Consider the following 15,239-nt stretch of genomic DNA (forward strand, 5'->3'; position numbering starts at 1 on the left):
AATTTTGCAAGGCATGCATATGCATATAAATAAAACAGTGATATATGCTCAAGATATTTATATACTAGATATACTTGGAGAGGTCCACACTACCAAGTTCCCTTTAAATTTCCTTTATGCTGTCTGTGTACCACTCGCTGCATGCATTTGTTTGTGTTGTATAATGCGCACACAGGCTCAGGTTGGTTGCTGTCGACCTGAAGAAGCCCCTGCACGTTCCCCACATCTCCAGCTCCGAAAGGGGGATCACAGTGGTATTTTGGGTGATGTGGAACTGCTCAGATTCCCTATGTGGCTGCATGTCCCCAGATAATCCTCTGCTCCTGCTGCACCCAGGCAGATCCCTAGCGCTGTGCTCTGAGCACGTGCCCTGAGTTAGTCTGTTGTTTTGTTGTCCCTCAGCGTTCCTCAAAAGCTGCAGCACTGATGAGATGCTGACCTAGTTTTTGCTCTGTTCCACTATCCAGACAGAACAGACTTTTTCCGGGGTTTGAAGGCATGGTAAGCCCCAACTGCTCTGCTGAGCTGGAAGTACTAAAGTGCTGTTCATCTTTAAAACCTTTCGTGGGGCTATCAGAAGGGCAGACAAGTTCTTGGACAGGTAGCCAGTGTCCACGGCATCCCAGCACAAGGACTCCTGGGACAGGCCCTCCAAGCAGAAACGGGCAAGTGGAGAAGCAGCAGGGCTAGCTAATCTGGCAGAGACTTTGCCCCAGGCACCCTCGTGGGGTGCTCACCTTAAGGAAGGGCGCAGACTCTCACCTAAGGCAGGTATGCACCCAGAAGCGGAGCGCTGTGGGACCAGCCCCAGCTGCAGCGGGAGGTGGCACTGGCCTTGCTCCAGAAGGGCTTCCAGCAGAGCCACCAGCGCTGATGCTGGGAAGGCTCTGGGGACCCGTTCCGGCTGCCCCAGGGAGCTCCTAGACCAGGCATGGTCCTCAGGGAGGACGCTGATCACCCCCAGACAACTCTCTGCGGTTTGCTGCCCACGAACCAGCCTCCCTACCTTCGCGCTTGCAACCGACCCCCTCCTTCCCTGCCCGGCTCTCACCACAGACCTGCTACAGTCTCGCTGCTATCACTGTGCAGGCGTTCAAATACGGCCCTTTTCATTTATCTTCCTGCCATCGAGCCGAGAAAAGGCTTATATTGTCTCTGCGGCTGGTGCAAAAATAAAGCTGCTGTCACTCGAGCTCAGTTGTTTTATCTGGAAGAGGGCTACGTGGCTTTGAAAGCCCGTTCCTCGGAGGCTCGGCAAGCGGGTGTGCAGGGGGACTCGAGGGTCCTCAAGAAGTGCAAATTGCAGCTGCACAATTAAATAATCGGGTGTGTCCTGGCCTACATGGTCCCCTGGGCAGCCCAGGCCTAACGAGGAGACAGTGGCATTACTAATCAGGGCTTTGACCTTTACATGGCTTTTATTTAATACACATTCCACACTTCCCCAAACTCCCATCCAAAACATTGACATTTCCGCTGATAGATTGGGTCAGATTTTGGAGTGGTTGGGGGACTCAATTCACTCTTACAATGGTTAAATTCTTACAGCTAAATGGGCTTATTCAGTTAGTGCAGCAGCTGGTGTGATTTCGAGAAGAAAATAAACATTTCCTTCAAATATTTTGATTGGCAACTGGACAACTGAAATACTCAAGCTCAGATTGCCAGGGTCCAAAAAAGCAAATGGGGGTTGGACAGCTAGTAAGCAAGGCAAACTGTAGTAAATTCTCGGAGGCAATGCTACCACACAGATGTGTGTTTTAGAGGCGCTGGGCTCTGTGTGTGTTTGGGAAGGAGACAATGAGATGTGAGTTTAAAACACATTGTCAGCTGTGATGGCACAGGCAGCGCCGGCCCAAGGGCACGGCTTCACCCGCTCCTATTTTCCCGGCCTTTGCTTCGCGTGCTGTTTGCTCCGGATTGCTGCTCGATAGCCGGCTGAACGTGGCAGAGGGTTTCTTTGCTGTGGAATTAGGTGGTTATGGCGCGCGTCAGTACAGATGTTTAGCTTGGAAGCGCTGGGGCCGTTTTGGAGCCCAGGGGGGTCTCTGCCCGGCAGGGAAGCCTGCGCCGGCCCGGGACGCCGGGCAGCAAGGCCGATGCCGGAGGGCAGGGTGGCAAGGTGGGGGGACGGCGTGGCTCCGACCTGCCTGGGGGCTGAGGGTGTTTGGTTTGCCTCGGAGCAGCCCGCCAGCGCAGCGGTGTTATGGAGACGTCTGAAAGGCCCCGTACGCTCGCTGTGAGGGCGTGGATGCTGCCATGGATGGAGGAGGGCAGTCCTGTGTGAGGGTGCCGAGATGGAGGAGGGCAGCCCCATGGTGAGGGGGCTGAGATGTTGAGGAGGGCAGCCCCATGGTGAGGGCGTCGAGATGGAGGAGGGCAGCCCGGTGTGAGGGTGCTGAGATGGAGGAGGGCAGCCCCATGGTGAGGGAATTGAGATGGAGGAGGGCAGCCCGGTGTGAGGGTGCTGAGATGGAGGAGGGCAGCTCCGTGTGAGGGAATTGAGATGGAGGAGGACAGCCCCGCGTGAGGGCGCCGAGATGGAGGAGAGCAGCCTACTGCGAGGCCCCGGCAGCCACGGCTGGAGCCGGGCAGCCCCTCCGCGCTGGTGGCCGGGCCGCGGTGGCAGCCCCGCCGCTGCCGTTGCCGCTGGCGCTGCCGGTGGCGCTGCCGGGCGCGGCGGCTTCCCGCGGGCGCGGCTCCCTCTAGCGGCCGTTGCGCGCGCGCGGCGACCGTTGGCCTCGCGGTGCCGGGCCCTGAGGGGAGGCCGCGGCGGCCGCCGGGAGCCCCGGGGCGGCTCTGGGGGCCAGCGAAAAACGAGGGCTGCCATTAAACAGTGAGGCAGCCTGATGCCTGCTACCGGCGCCTGAAACCCCTAGACAGCAGGGAGACAAAATATACAACTATTCCCTTGGGTTTTTATTGTCTTGGGCTTTTTTTTTTGCTTTAAACCAGCCTCAGACCGGTGTGTGGAAGCTGGGCGACTCCCTAAGCCGAAGGCCCAGCGGAGAGACCGCGAGTCGGTGGCAGCGCTGGCGCCCGGTGCTGCTCACCTGCATTTTGTGTGCGAGGGCCGGGCTGTCCGCAGAGCCGCCCGTATGGCTGCGCTTAGCTCCCGCACGTGCAGCCTGTAATTAATACCCTGGCACGCCCGCCGCTGAATTAGCAGTGACTACTGATTGCCAAACGTTGCGAGTTCAGGCCAATAAAACTTAGCTTTTTTAAAAAAAAAAAACCCTTTGAGAGTGTTATAGAGGAAAAGGGAAATGTGCCGTGAGCACTTGCCTTTTATTTCAATTTGCATTTTATGGAATATTATTTATGGGCATATGAAACCTAATGAAGGAGAGCAGTCTGCTCATTGGAGATCACGGTCCGTTGCTGGGAAAGGCAGCGACCAGCAGTGCGGGCGTACTGGGGGGCTGCGGGGGGATTTAGGGACCGCTTTGTCCAAAAGCGTGGCAAAACAGCCCGGCTGCTTGGCCTGCAGGGATGTGTGCGTGTGAGAAGGCGGTATGCCGAAGATAGCGCTCTTCCTCCACACCAAGTCCAGCCAGGACTTTCGTCCAGCAGTCCTACCTTATCCTGCAATGTTGATGGATTGCTAAAGCTAAGTGGCACCGGTCAAATTGGTCGTTGGAGAAAGGACCTCCAAGCCTCACCTAACAGCTCCCAACAGCAGTGGTGGGGGGGTGTTCACAGTATCGTGGCTTGATACAGGCCATAGCGTCCTGCTGGTAGGCTGAGATGGAAAAACAAGTTTTATTTGGTCAGTCGTAAGCCTTCGTTGCAGGGTAGTGCTTTTCCAGCCAGCCTAAGCGCGCTCCCCATTAACAGCGTCTGCTGTAGCACGCAATGGGGACAGCCGTCATCGGTGTGGTTCGTGACAGCTTTGAGCTGCTCCTCTCTTATCTCACACCAAAGCCACAGCCACGTTCACCGACCGGGTGCTCGCCGCCTTTCTCCTCGGTGGAGGCGGCGTGGGGAGGCAGCGTCTCAACATTGCCAGCAACGGGGCTGCAGGGCAGGGAAGAACCCGTTGCCCCTGCTCGTCCCAGGCGCCTGGTGGTTAAGGAACTCACTTGGGGTGAGAGGAGGGTTCAAACACCCCCTCCTGATCTGCTCCTCCAGAGCAGGCCCTTGCCATCAGCCAGAAGGGATTTGCTCGGGTATGTTTTCCAGCAGGGCCTGGAGCACCGTCCCGGGGTAGCTGCTCAGATCCAGGCTACCGGCTCCAGGGCAGAAGGGAGGAGAGGGCGGTGTCGGGGGCATACCCCAGCCTCCTGCCAGCTTTCGGTGGTAGTGAGCGACCTGACTGCAACTTCCGAGCAGGAATGAGAACGTTTTTCCATTTAAGTTCTTCAGACGTGTTCGGGAGGGGAATAAAAGCTGTTGGTCACTCTGAGAAGCTAATATGGCTTCATGCTAGCATATATATATATATATTACATTTATCAGTATACATATACAAATATACAATCATATAAATGTGTGTGTATATATATATGTATACACATACATATCTAAAAATAACAAGTGAGTTTATCTTATTCATCACACATTTTCTCACTGTGAGTTGATTGATAATCCAGCTGATGTGACAGACAGCGATAGCTAATAGTCTTTCTGGCTAGATTTGCTCTTGAGGGATAAACAAGCTTTTATGTGTTAGCTCTCAGCATCATAAATATCCTAAATGTGCTGGAGACCCTGGCACAGCACAATTTCATGCTCTTTCTCCCTGCCTTTGAAGGAGCATGTCTCCTCCCTCAGAGCATGGACTGGGGCAGGAGGTGGACCTCCATGGCACCGGTCTCAGGACAGCTGGGACAGCCCCCAGAAAGCCTTGAGGTCCTCTGAGGAGCTTCGAGCATGGATTTTCTAGTCTGGGCTCCCCACAGGAGGACAGGACCCAACAGCACCCAGCAGACATCCCTGTCCAGTCACGTTAACAAGCTGCCTGGGACCCCCTTTGAGTTTATAAGCCCTGAAGAAAAGTCCTGGGGGCCCCAGCAGCTGGGGGGGGCTGGGCATCATCACACCAGCCTGACCCAAACCTCCCTTCCCCCAGCAGAAGAGAGCCTGAATTTCTCACTCTCTTTATCCTCTTGGAAGGAGAAAAATACACAGCGAAAAGCAAGCAGAGGGGTATTGTGGCTCCTAGCTTGGGAGTTTTCAGCTGTGTGTTTATCAGCTCCATCCCCTGATGGTATCAGCACGAACAGGCCACCCACAAGAAGGCTTAGCAGGCTGGTCTGGACTCCAGCTTTTCCTCTCTGTCTCTGTGTGTGCATGTATATACACCACCGACTGTCTCAGGGACCAGCCGTCTGGGGCCTGCATCCATTTATTTACTACACAGCATGTAAAGGCTAAACATTTTTTTTCTGTGTTTATGGGGATTTTTTTTTTTAATCTGCCAGAGATGAATAGACCCCTAGAGAAGTCAGCTTAGTCGTGTCCCTTCTTGGATAGGAAACAACAAATTTTAGGACAGGAAATGGGACCAACTTAAACAAATGGTTTCAGGATTTTGTATTTAAGTTCCCCAGCTCTCTTCCCTGGCAGATCTGAGAGGTGCTTTTCCCTGGGGCTTTAATTCCTCGGGCAGGCGATGCCCAGGCTGCAGGACCTGCACCGTTTTGCCTCTCTCCACGTAGGGATGGATGTAGCAATGTTCAGGCAGGCCTTTGCCGGGGAAGCGACCGGTGATGCTCACGCTGGCCTGCCTTTTGCACGGGAATACGCACGGATAGCGCTCTAACTGCCCGCTTTCTCCTTCCACCCGCACAGGCACATCAGACCTGAGCCCCTTCTCTGATCCCCGGCAGTTCGATCGCTCCTTCCCGACGCTGCCAGCTCTCACCGAGACCCGCTTCTCCGACCCGCGGATGCATTACCCCGGCGCCATGTCCGCGGCCTTCCCGTACACCGCGACGCCCTCCGCCACGGGCATCGGCGGCATCAGCATGACCAGCATGCCCACCACGACCCGCTTCCACCACACCTACCTGCCGCCCCCCTACCCCGGCTCCACGCAGAACCAAAGCGGACCCTTCCAGGCCAACCCCTCTCCCTACCACTTGTACTACGGCACCTCGTCGGGCTCCTACCAGTTCTCCATGGTGGCGGGTGGGGAGCGCTCGCCCACCCGGATGCTCTCTTCTTGTACGAGCGCCTCGGCAGGGAACAACTTAATGAATCCCAACCTGGGCAATCAGAACGACGGGGTGGACGCGGATGGGAGCCACAGTAACTCTCCAACGACCATGACGACTACTGGGAGGATGGATGAGTCAGTCTGGAGACCTTACTAGGAGGAACTCAACCAGGCCCCGATAGCTTTAACTTAATCAAAGAGCCACCATTACGTTACTCCTTTTGGTAGTGAATAGAGCAAAACGATGCCTAGGGAACAGATAAACCAAAGTCCCCCAAACCAAAAGCCAACCAGGATCCTTTGCATGCAAGCGTCAAGCAAAGATGGACCAGGACCTGCGTTACATTTCAAGATGAACGTCTGCGAGGCTTGAATTTGTCGCTTGATATGGTTCCTCCCATGTGTTTTAAAAATGCGAATTGTACATAGGAAACAAACAAACAAAAAAGCTGTGTGGAATCAGATATTTGTTTATTACAGAATACTTCTCAGTCATCTCACTCTTCCCCTCATCCCCACACAAAACATTCAAAATATTAAAAAAGATCGCCCTTCTGCACAATCCAAGGTGTTTCAGAGAGGAGAAAAGACCAGGAATCAGCCAAGCCATCTGCCTGCCAATGCAGGAAGACTGAACTGAAAAAAAAAAAAAAGAAAAAAAACAAAGAAAAACAATACCCTTTGTCTCTTCTCCCTCCCTCCTCACCAGTTTAGGGCCTCTGACCATCAAAGAGCTCCAGGATGGCAGCAGAGCCACACGAGAGTCTGGTTTACAGCACGCCTGCGAGGCCCAGGCACGCGCTGGGGCCGGGGGGGCTCTGCCACGCGTTCCTCGCGGGTCGGCCGGCATCAGCCACGTGCACAAGAGCTGTGATAGGATTATTATTATTTGTGGTTGATGCCAGTTGTATTGTTCATTTTTGTCGTTATTTTTAAAACAGTAACGTGGTTGATCCCGTGCCTGACAGACCCCCCCCCCCCATGTTTACATACGAGATGTACTTTTTACGAGATGTGGTTTGTTTTGTTTTGTTTGCTCTTTTGTCCTGACCTCACCGTTCAGTTCTTTGCTCCTCTTAGCGAATCTCAGCGATGGTGTCTGAAGCGACGGCGGCGTTCGGGACAACCCGAGGCGTGGGAGATGCACTTCCAAACGCGCTAGCTGCAAAGGGGCCGGGAGCCCCTGGCGCCACCGGGCTCTGGGTTTCCTTTCATCCTCTCTGAGTGGCTACAGATGCAGCTTGTGGCAAAGCATCATATTTCTGTTATGATTCTTTCCCGGGTTTTCGCCCAGAGTGGCTCAACACATGATGCATTTTTTTATTAAGAAAGGACTTAACAGTTGTCAGTTCATACTGAAAGCTCTAGCTGAGATTTGGGGAAAGGAGCAGTCTTTAATCAGACCCCGTGGTGGTGGGCGTACAGTGAAGCAGTGTTACCTGGCGGTCTCCATCCCCTCATCCTCTTCTCCTTTTCCCCCAAAGTGAACTAGAGCACTGGTATCTCTTTGCTGTAGATGAATAAACTGAGGAAGGGCCACTAAAAGTGCTGCTAGCCCGTCGTTAACTGCTTGCATGAAGCAGCGTCCGGAGGCGCCGGGCCTTGGGGCATCCCACAGCCATCCTCACACGTGGCACCAAAGGGTTTGCGACCGAACAGGACTGCGACGGAGGTCGTAGGCAGCTGGACACCAGGAAGGGCTGCCCCAAGGCCAGGTTAGTGGCCTCACACGGCAGCTTACCTCGCCTAAGGATGCGTGTGTGTACACACACACACACACACACACACACACACACACACACACACACACACACACACACACCCCTGCTGCCCCGTCCCCTTCTGCCTCAGCACGTCGTGCCGTGACGCCCATCACCAAACACCAAATCTCAAATCTCAGTCGGTAGCTTTCTGGCAGGCGGTTGCGGTACAGAGCGTCGCGATTGCACTACCATGTACGCGAAGACTGGAGCAAGCCCTCCTGGCGCAGCCGGGAAGCTGCGATGACCACTCGTGGGTTAAACCAGCACCACAAGAACAACGGCAAGAAAAAAAAGAAAAAGGAAAAAAAAAAGCCCTACCCCAGCAAACTGCAACCCACGCTGGCCTCAGCCGCAGCAAGCCCGTCACCGGCACTCGCCAGCCGCAGAAACCGGACCGCAGCAGCCTGTGTTTCAATGCATTTACGTTTCTCCTACCATCGCGCCACTGATCGAAAGCACAAAGAAAACAAGGCATTCATAGGACTAGGTTAATTTAAGACTGTTCATAGTGAATTAAAAAAGAAAAAAAGCAATGGCAACAATGTTGTTTTTATGACATATTGTCATGTGAAGGTGTGAATGTACACACCTCTATTGTATGCAACTGGTCATGAGACAGGCCAACGTTTTTTGCTTTGCACTATAATTTGCTTTTTTTAAAAAAAAGAATGCACAATCGCTTGTACAGTAAAACCCCTTTGTCTGGCTCACAGAATATTTAACTATAAAATCTAATTTTTGGTCTTATTTGTTATAATAATATAATTCTTAAATGTGTTGAAGGATCCGATTCTTAATAATGCTTCTAATACTTGTATGTGCAGGGTAAAAACAACACCAAACAACTAAGGAGATGAGAACAGAGATCTTTGTAGATAAAGAAGGCGAAAGTTGTTGGTTTTTTTTTTTTTTTTAATGGAGTCTTACGATGGACATTAAAAAAAATGCTAGTAATACCAAATAATGTGGTTATTTGTGTAATAGACCAGCCCTACTTGAAGGTAACGCCCTGTATTTAATATGTAGCCCATCTTTTTAACCTGTAGCACTTGGCACTGGGGAGGGGGGCGGTGGGGGGCAGGAGGGGACGGGGCTGCTCCTGGCGAAGTCATGGGAAGAAGGTCTTGGTGGAGACGGCTCCGGCGCGCCAGCCTCGGCTGCTCGTCGGCAAAGAGGCGCAGCCGGGTCTGCTTTTCTCTTATCGGTGTCGATGTTCTTATCCGATGCACGTGATTATAGTGTCAGGCCTCCGTGTAATCATTTTAATGACTTTCCATGTGGAATAATAAACGTACAGTTGCAAGTCTCCTGCGTGCCGCCGTCTGCTCGCTTTCTCCCGCAGCGCCGGCGCCCGCCGCGGCTCAGCTCCGGCTCCGGGGCCTCGGTCCGGCACCTCTCCGAGCACCCTGGGGACGGGGACGGGGTGCCTGGGCTCCCCCGCCGTGACGCGGGGAGGTGGCGGGATCGGGAAGCCCCTTTAAACCCCCTTCTTTGCAAACGCCTACGCACACGTAGCCCATAGCCGCATTGACGGAGAGAAAGAAAGAAAAAAAAAGCAAAAGGAAAAGCCCAAACCAAACCGCGGGGGCTGCTGCCGCGGGTGGGAACGCAGCTCTGCAGCCCTGGCCAACAGAAACGTGTTTCGAGGCGAACCCCGGCCGTACCCGCCTCTCCTTCGCAGCCGCTGCGAGAGGAAACACCCCGAGGTGCAGCTGTTATTTGTAGGAACTTTCCATCCCAAATTGATCTGCTCGTTATTCCCGGCCTCATTTAAAACCATAATGAAAAGCGAGGAGGGAAATAAAACGAAGGACGTGTAGCCAGCCCTTTGCTGTGAAGCGCCGGTACGGGCCCGCCACCGCCACGTGCCCACCAGCACCACCAGCACCACCAGCACCAGCACCAGCACCACCACCACCACCAGCACCACCAGCACCAGCACCAGCACCACCACCAGCACCACCAGCACCAGCACCACCACCACCACCAGCACCACCAGCACCACCAGCACCAGCACCAGCACCACCAGCACCACCAGCACCACCAGCATCTCCACCACCACCAGCACCAGCACCACCAGCATCTCCACCACCACCAGCACCACCAGCACCAGCAGCTCCGTGGGGCCACCAGCACCAAACAGCCTCTGCGGAGCCGGGGTGAAAACACCTCCCCGCAGCCCACGCAGCTCAGCAAGCGGCTGATGCTAAACTTCTCCAACACCTGAAGGCCAGATGGGTGCTATTTTTATCTGGGCCACCTACCAAGCCCAGGACCCCAGGACACATGATCGGGTCTGGCTTAGGCGCAGGTTTTGCACTGATTTAAGGAAGTGAGCGGGGGGCTGCGGGGCTCAGCCTGCCCCAAAGCCCGTCGTCCTCCGGCCGCTCAAGGGGCACCCCGAAAAAACAGGGGTGAACACAATACTGTGGGGCAGGCTGAGCACAGGCATTCAAAATGAAAATTGAAAGGAAAACTTTCACTTGAGGCACTTGAATTAATTTTTTTTAAGCATTCGGATATTAAATTGAGCTTAGTTTCGGCTAAAACAAAAAGATCTCCCAGGGAAAATGAAAATTGCTTCCTTCAAGAGCAGAGCTGAGAAAAGGCTCAGCTGCACCAAAGCCTTATTAGATTCATTTTCCAGCCCAAAATCTCAGCCCCACGCTCCAGTTTAATGACCGCCTGGTCTCCGCACTGCCCTTTTTGGCAAAGACGCTTTTCGTTTGCAGCAAGTTCCTGGGCCAGACAGAGCCGGAGGCAGGTGCCGGCGCGGGGCAGCTGCCTTGTCCGGCTGCTCGCGTGGCTGGCGGCTGGTTTTGGGGCCGGACGCAGGGTTTTGGGGCCAGGACGTGAGGTTTTGGGGCCAGGACGTGAGGTTTTGGGGCCGGGCAGCAGTGTGTGGGCAGCGTGGTCCCCCTTGGGGAAGGAAGCGCTGCCAGGGCCGGCCTGCCGCGGGGATGCCCTGCTGTGGAAGATGGGGGAGTTGTCCCTTTTTTTTTGAATACTGCCTATTTAGAAGCTAAACGGTGGCAAACACGGAAAATTCATTAGGGCAAGTGCTAGGTTACACGTCATTCGCATCTACTTACTCAGCGGGACCTCACGCCTCGGGGAGATGTATGTGTGTGTATATATATATATGTGTGTGTGTGTATGTGTGTGTATATATATATATATATATATATATATATGTTGGGGGAGCAGTTTCAGATCTTTTTCCCCTCTCGCTCTGATTCACCAATGGTGGTGAAAAAAAGCCTTTTTGGCTCTCAGGGGCTCTTTACACCCAGGCACTGCCAGTGCCTGGCCTGGGGGGGGCTGCGGCTGGGGGAACAGCAGAGCGGGGGGGGGCGGGTTTTGGGTTGCTGCCCAAACCACGAAATCGAGGAGGGAAAAAAAAAAAAAAAAATCCTGCATTCCCGATGGCTCAGATTTTCTCAAGTTTGGTAAAACACACAAACAACCCAATAAAAGCATCCTGCCGGGGTGCGGGAGCGGGGACCGGGATGGCTCGTCCGCTGGTGCAGCTCGGTCCGGCAGCTCGGGGGGGTTTTTTGAGCAGGTCTCGAGCCGGGGTCCGGCTTTGCTGCGCGACGGCCGTGGCCGACGTCGGACTCGGCCCTCCGCAGCTCCGGCCCCGCTGCAGCCCCCGTCCCGCTGCTGGCTCGGCTCCAGGATGAATATTTTACGCCGGTGCTACTAGGCAGGGTATTTCCTTTCCCTCGCAGCGAGCTGCGAAGCCCCCTGGGGCCCTGAAAACATATATATTTAATTCTTTAAGAGTGGAAAAAAATTAGGGGAAAAGGGGGAAAAAAAAAAAGGAAAGGCTGGGCTTGGCCACAGGGCCCCAGCATCCCCCCACCCCCCCCAGCAGCACCGGGTGACGGGGGGGACACCCAGGCCTGCGTCCGCCTGCCGCGAAGCCGATGCCGCCGTCGCATGGCCCGGTCGTAAACGAAACGAGCTGTAAAGCGACGGTGGGTGTTTGGAGGCCGCAGCGAAAGAATGGCTCGTTGTGAGGGGGCTGTTAACGAGGGGATTAGCGGGGCCCCCGCGCCCGGCGCTGGGTGGTCCGGCGGGCCCAGGCGCCGCGGGAAGCTTCTCCCGGCAGAGGAGGACCAGGGATGCGGGATGCTGCCGTTCCTCCCTGGTGACCTCGGCTTCGAAGCTCGGCCAAAAGCGACCAGGGAAAAGCAGAAGCAAGCTGTTGCAGCACAAGGGCGACGAAGCCTTTTGGCCGACCCAAAGCAACCGCTTTTCTGCCCAGAATATTTAGGGGAGGAGGCATAAAAACACTTTCCAAGAGCTGCTGCGCAAAGACGCCCTCCCCTTGCCCAGGTCCTCCTGGAGTCCTCCTCGTCCAGCCAACCCCCCCGAGATACCTCCTCCCTCCCTCCATCATTCCTTTTCCAGTGAAAAATAGCCCTGCGCTGAGCCAGGCCGGGCAAGAGAGAACTTGGACAAGTACAAAAATCCGCGGAGGGCCATATTATCTTTAAACCATTAAAAAAAAAAAAAAAAAAAAAAGCAGAGGCAGTAAAAGCCCTACTGGGCAATGCGGCGCGCCGGCCAAGTTCCCCGCGCCAGTTGTATTCCCCTGGAAATCCTCGCAAAGAAAAACACAGGCAACGAGAAATTTGGTTTTCATTAAAGCCTCCAATGTGAGGGGTTCTGTAGTTTTCAATGGGGCTTTGATTCCTATAGATGAGGGAATGTTTTCAGAACATTTAAAAAATGTTCTCCACCTTTCTATCTTATATCGGCAGAAAACGGCAGTGGCGGGGCTTCCCCCCCCCCCGGCCGCGCAGGAAGGGCAGCAGAAGCGGCGTGTGTTCGACGCACACGCAACCCATCGCCTCTATTTACCTTGAGGTTTGCTTTAAAAACACGATGCTGTTTTCTTGCGGCTTTGGAAGCGGAGCAGATAGCCCAAAAGCAGGGTGGAAAACGCCGTAGGAATTTCCTTAAAAGAGGATTTTTTTCTTTTCTTTTCTCATTGCAACAGACCAGGCTGGGGCAGCACTGCCAGGTGCCTGCGTCCGGGGGGAAAGCGGTGCTCCCAGCTCCCACACGTTACCCAGCGCTACCTACCACGAGAAATAAAAACACGGTTAAATTTTTTATATGTATAATGAATTTTAATGATTTCACCCTCGTGCTAGGAGCCCAGCCACCGGCCTCGGCGGCGGCCGCCCCGACGCAGCGCCCAGCGAGGCAGGAGACCCCCAGACCCCGCGGAGGCGGCCGATGCCACCGGGCTCTTCCGCCACATCCTTTGCTCCGCTCCGAACAAACCGAAATTATCCAGGGAAAACGTCAAAGGCTCTTCTATACGCGGTGTCGATCCGTGCCTCGATGAGCTACAGCACTTGCCTACGGGGGAAAATCGCTTATTAGATTAAAAACAAGCCCCTCGTCACGAATCCTTTCCCTCTTCCCGAGCCCAACCATTCTAAAAGGTGAAGGTTAGGAAAAAAAAAGGGAGAAAAAGGTATCTTTAGGAAAGACTTACCCTTTAGCAGGCGACACTTCGGCCTGCTGCAACTTTACAAATAAACTCTGCTTTTGAAGTCTGACTCGTGGCACGGTTTCGGCAAATTCAGACCCCTTAAACACACAGTTCCCGGCGTTCTCGATCGCTATCTGCAGCCTTGGGAAAATATACAGGTGGCTTGAACAAACTTTAACCGTTTAGTCCCCAATGTCACCCCGCGCGTTGGAAAGGCCCGAGGCGGTCTGCAAGGAGCGACTTCTCCTCCTCCTCCCCGGCCACCGACGCGGCCCCGGCAGGAACCGGGCTCGAAAATCAGTGGAAAACCCCGGGACGAGGGTGACGGGCTGGCCAAGGGCTTCCCGCTGGATCTGCCTTTCCGTGAAATGGCCCCTCTCCCCTCCCAGCAGCCGCAGGCGCTTTGCAGAGCGTTTGCAGCAGCCCGGCGAGACTCTCGCTTCACAATTGCAAAGGAATTTTTATTCTTGGATTAAGAAAAAGAAAAAAAAGGCAAGCGCAATAATGGTAATTTATGGGTTGCTCGAGCCTCTCCCAAGCGCAGGCCTGGGGGCACCGGCGGCGGATGCTCCCGGCGCTGCCCCGGCCCCGCGGGAACGGGACGGGAGCGGAGCTCGGTGCTGGGAAGCGGCCGGGACGCGGGCAGCGGCTGGGGCCCGCGAGGGCTTTCGGCGGGGGGCAGAGAGGCGGGAGCATCCCACCCCCGGGCGCCCCGGCGAGGAGCCCGCGCGACCGGCTCGGCGGGGCGCGAGAAAAGCCGAGGCGCGGTTTTGCCCTGGCACCGTTCCCCAGCACCGTCTCGCTTCTAAAGAAAACAAAACGCTGCAAATAAAGCGAGCGCTGAGATTTCAATCATTAAAAAAAATAATAATAAAAGAAGAAGGAGAAGCGAAGGCAGCCTCCCCCCGCCCGCGCCCGGACCAGCGGCGTCGCTCAGCCCACATGCAGTAACTAATTTCTTTCTGCCACATCAAGATCCTACGGATCTGAATCAGCTGTTTTTGCAGGAGAGGATTAATTTTTTTTTCCTTTTTTCTTTTTTTTTTTTCTCGGCGTTTGCCAACAAAAGTATTAATAGGTTCAGCTCGAGAGATGAAAAATGAGAGGCTGGGAGGAAACTCAGCCCAAAGCCCCAGGTGAGGGGCTGCGGGGAGGCCGCGGGGCCCCGAGCCGGTGCTCGAGTCCGGCCTCTGCTCCCCGGCGCGGGGTGCGAACGCGGCCTTGCTGCCGGCCCCGCGGGCAGAGGACCCCCCCCCTTCAGCGCCCGAAGCTGCTCGGGAAAGTCAAATAAACCAGGGCGCAAGGAAAAATTTAAAAAAAAGTGGTTTTTCTTTCTTTTTTTTTTTTTTTTTTTTTTGATTAATCGTGCCAGCCAGGCGTTTTGCCTCAAGGGGCTGCAGGCGGGGGGGGGGGGGAGGTCCGAAGCGGCCCCCGCTGCCGCCGGAGGGGCACGAGGCACCGCCGTGGGCACCGGCGTCGGGGGCCGCCGCGCTCCTGGGAGCTGGGGACAATAACGCGCGGGCTGCCAAAACCACAGGGGAAACAAGCAGCTGCTGAAAAAAAGCAAAGCGAAGAAAAGAAAAAACGCGGCTGAGCGGCTCCTCGGGGCGGGGGCTGGCGGGGGGGGCCGGGCGCGAGGCCGCAGCATCCTCCGGGGGCGGCACCGACCCCTCGAAGCGCTCGTGAAATCACCCATTTCACAGCTCTGGAGGCTCCCTGGACACCTCGCTCCCCCCCCCGAAGGCAGCAGAAATCCAGCGGGGATTTTGCAGTCGGATTGCCGGGATGGGGCGAGCGGTGGCCC

At 55.0% G+C, this 15,239-nt stretch overlaps 1 protein-coding gene and 1 long non-coding RNA gene across 2 annotated transcripts in view; one reads left to right on the plus strand and one right to left on the minus strand.

Moving 5' to 3' along the window:
• RUNX3 (RUNX family transcription factor 3) overlaps nucleotides 1–9,229 on the plus strand; it is a 31,294-nt gene extending 22,065 nt beyond the window's left edge. The window contains exon 5 of the mRNA XM_064525078.1: nucleotides 5,794–9,229. Within this exon, the coding sequence (XP_064381148.1) occupies nucleotides 5,794–6,317 (524 nt within the window). The 3' untranslated portion in view covers nucleotides 6,318–9,229. The remainder of the gene's footprint in view (nucleotides 1–5,793) is intronic.
• Nucleotides 9,230–13,042: 3,813 nt separating this feature from the next.
• LOC135330686 (uncharacterized) lies at nucleotides 13,043–14,725 on the minus strand. The gene is made up of 2 exons (XR_010392681.1): nucleotides 13,439–14,725; nucleotides 13,043–13,299 (listed from the first exon to the last, which is right to left on the minus strand). It is a non-coding gene; the product is annotated as an uncharacterized LOC135330686 (long non-coding RNA).
• Between the last annotated feature and the right edge of the window lie 514 nt (nucleotides 14,726–15,239).

This window comes from Dromaius novaehollandiae, chromosome 23 (assembly GCF_036370855.1).
Source record: "Dromaius novaehollandiae isolate bDroNov1 chromosome 23, bDroNov1.hap1, whole genome shotgun sequence".
NCBI lineage: Eukaryota > Metazoa > Chordata > Aves > Casuariiformes > Dromaiidae > Dromaius > Dromaius novaehollandiae.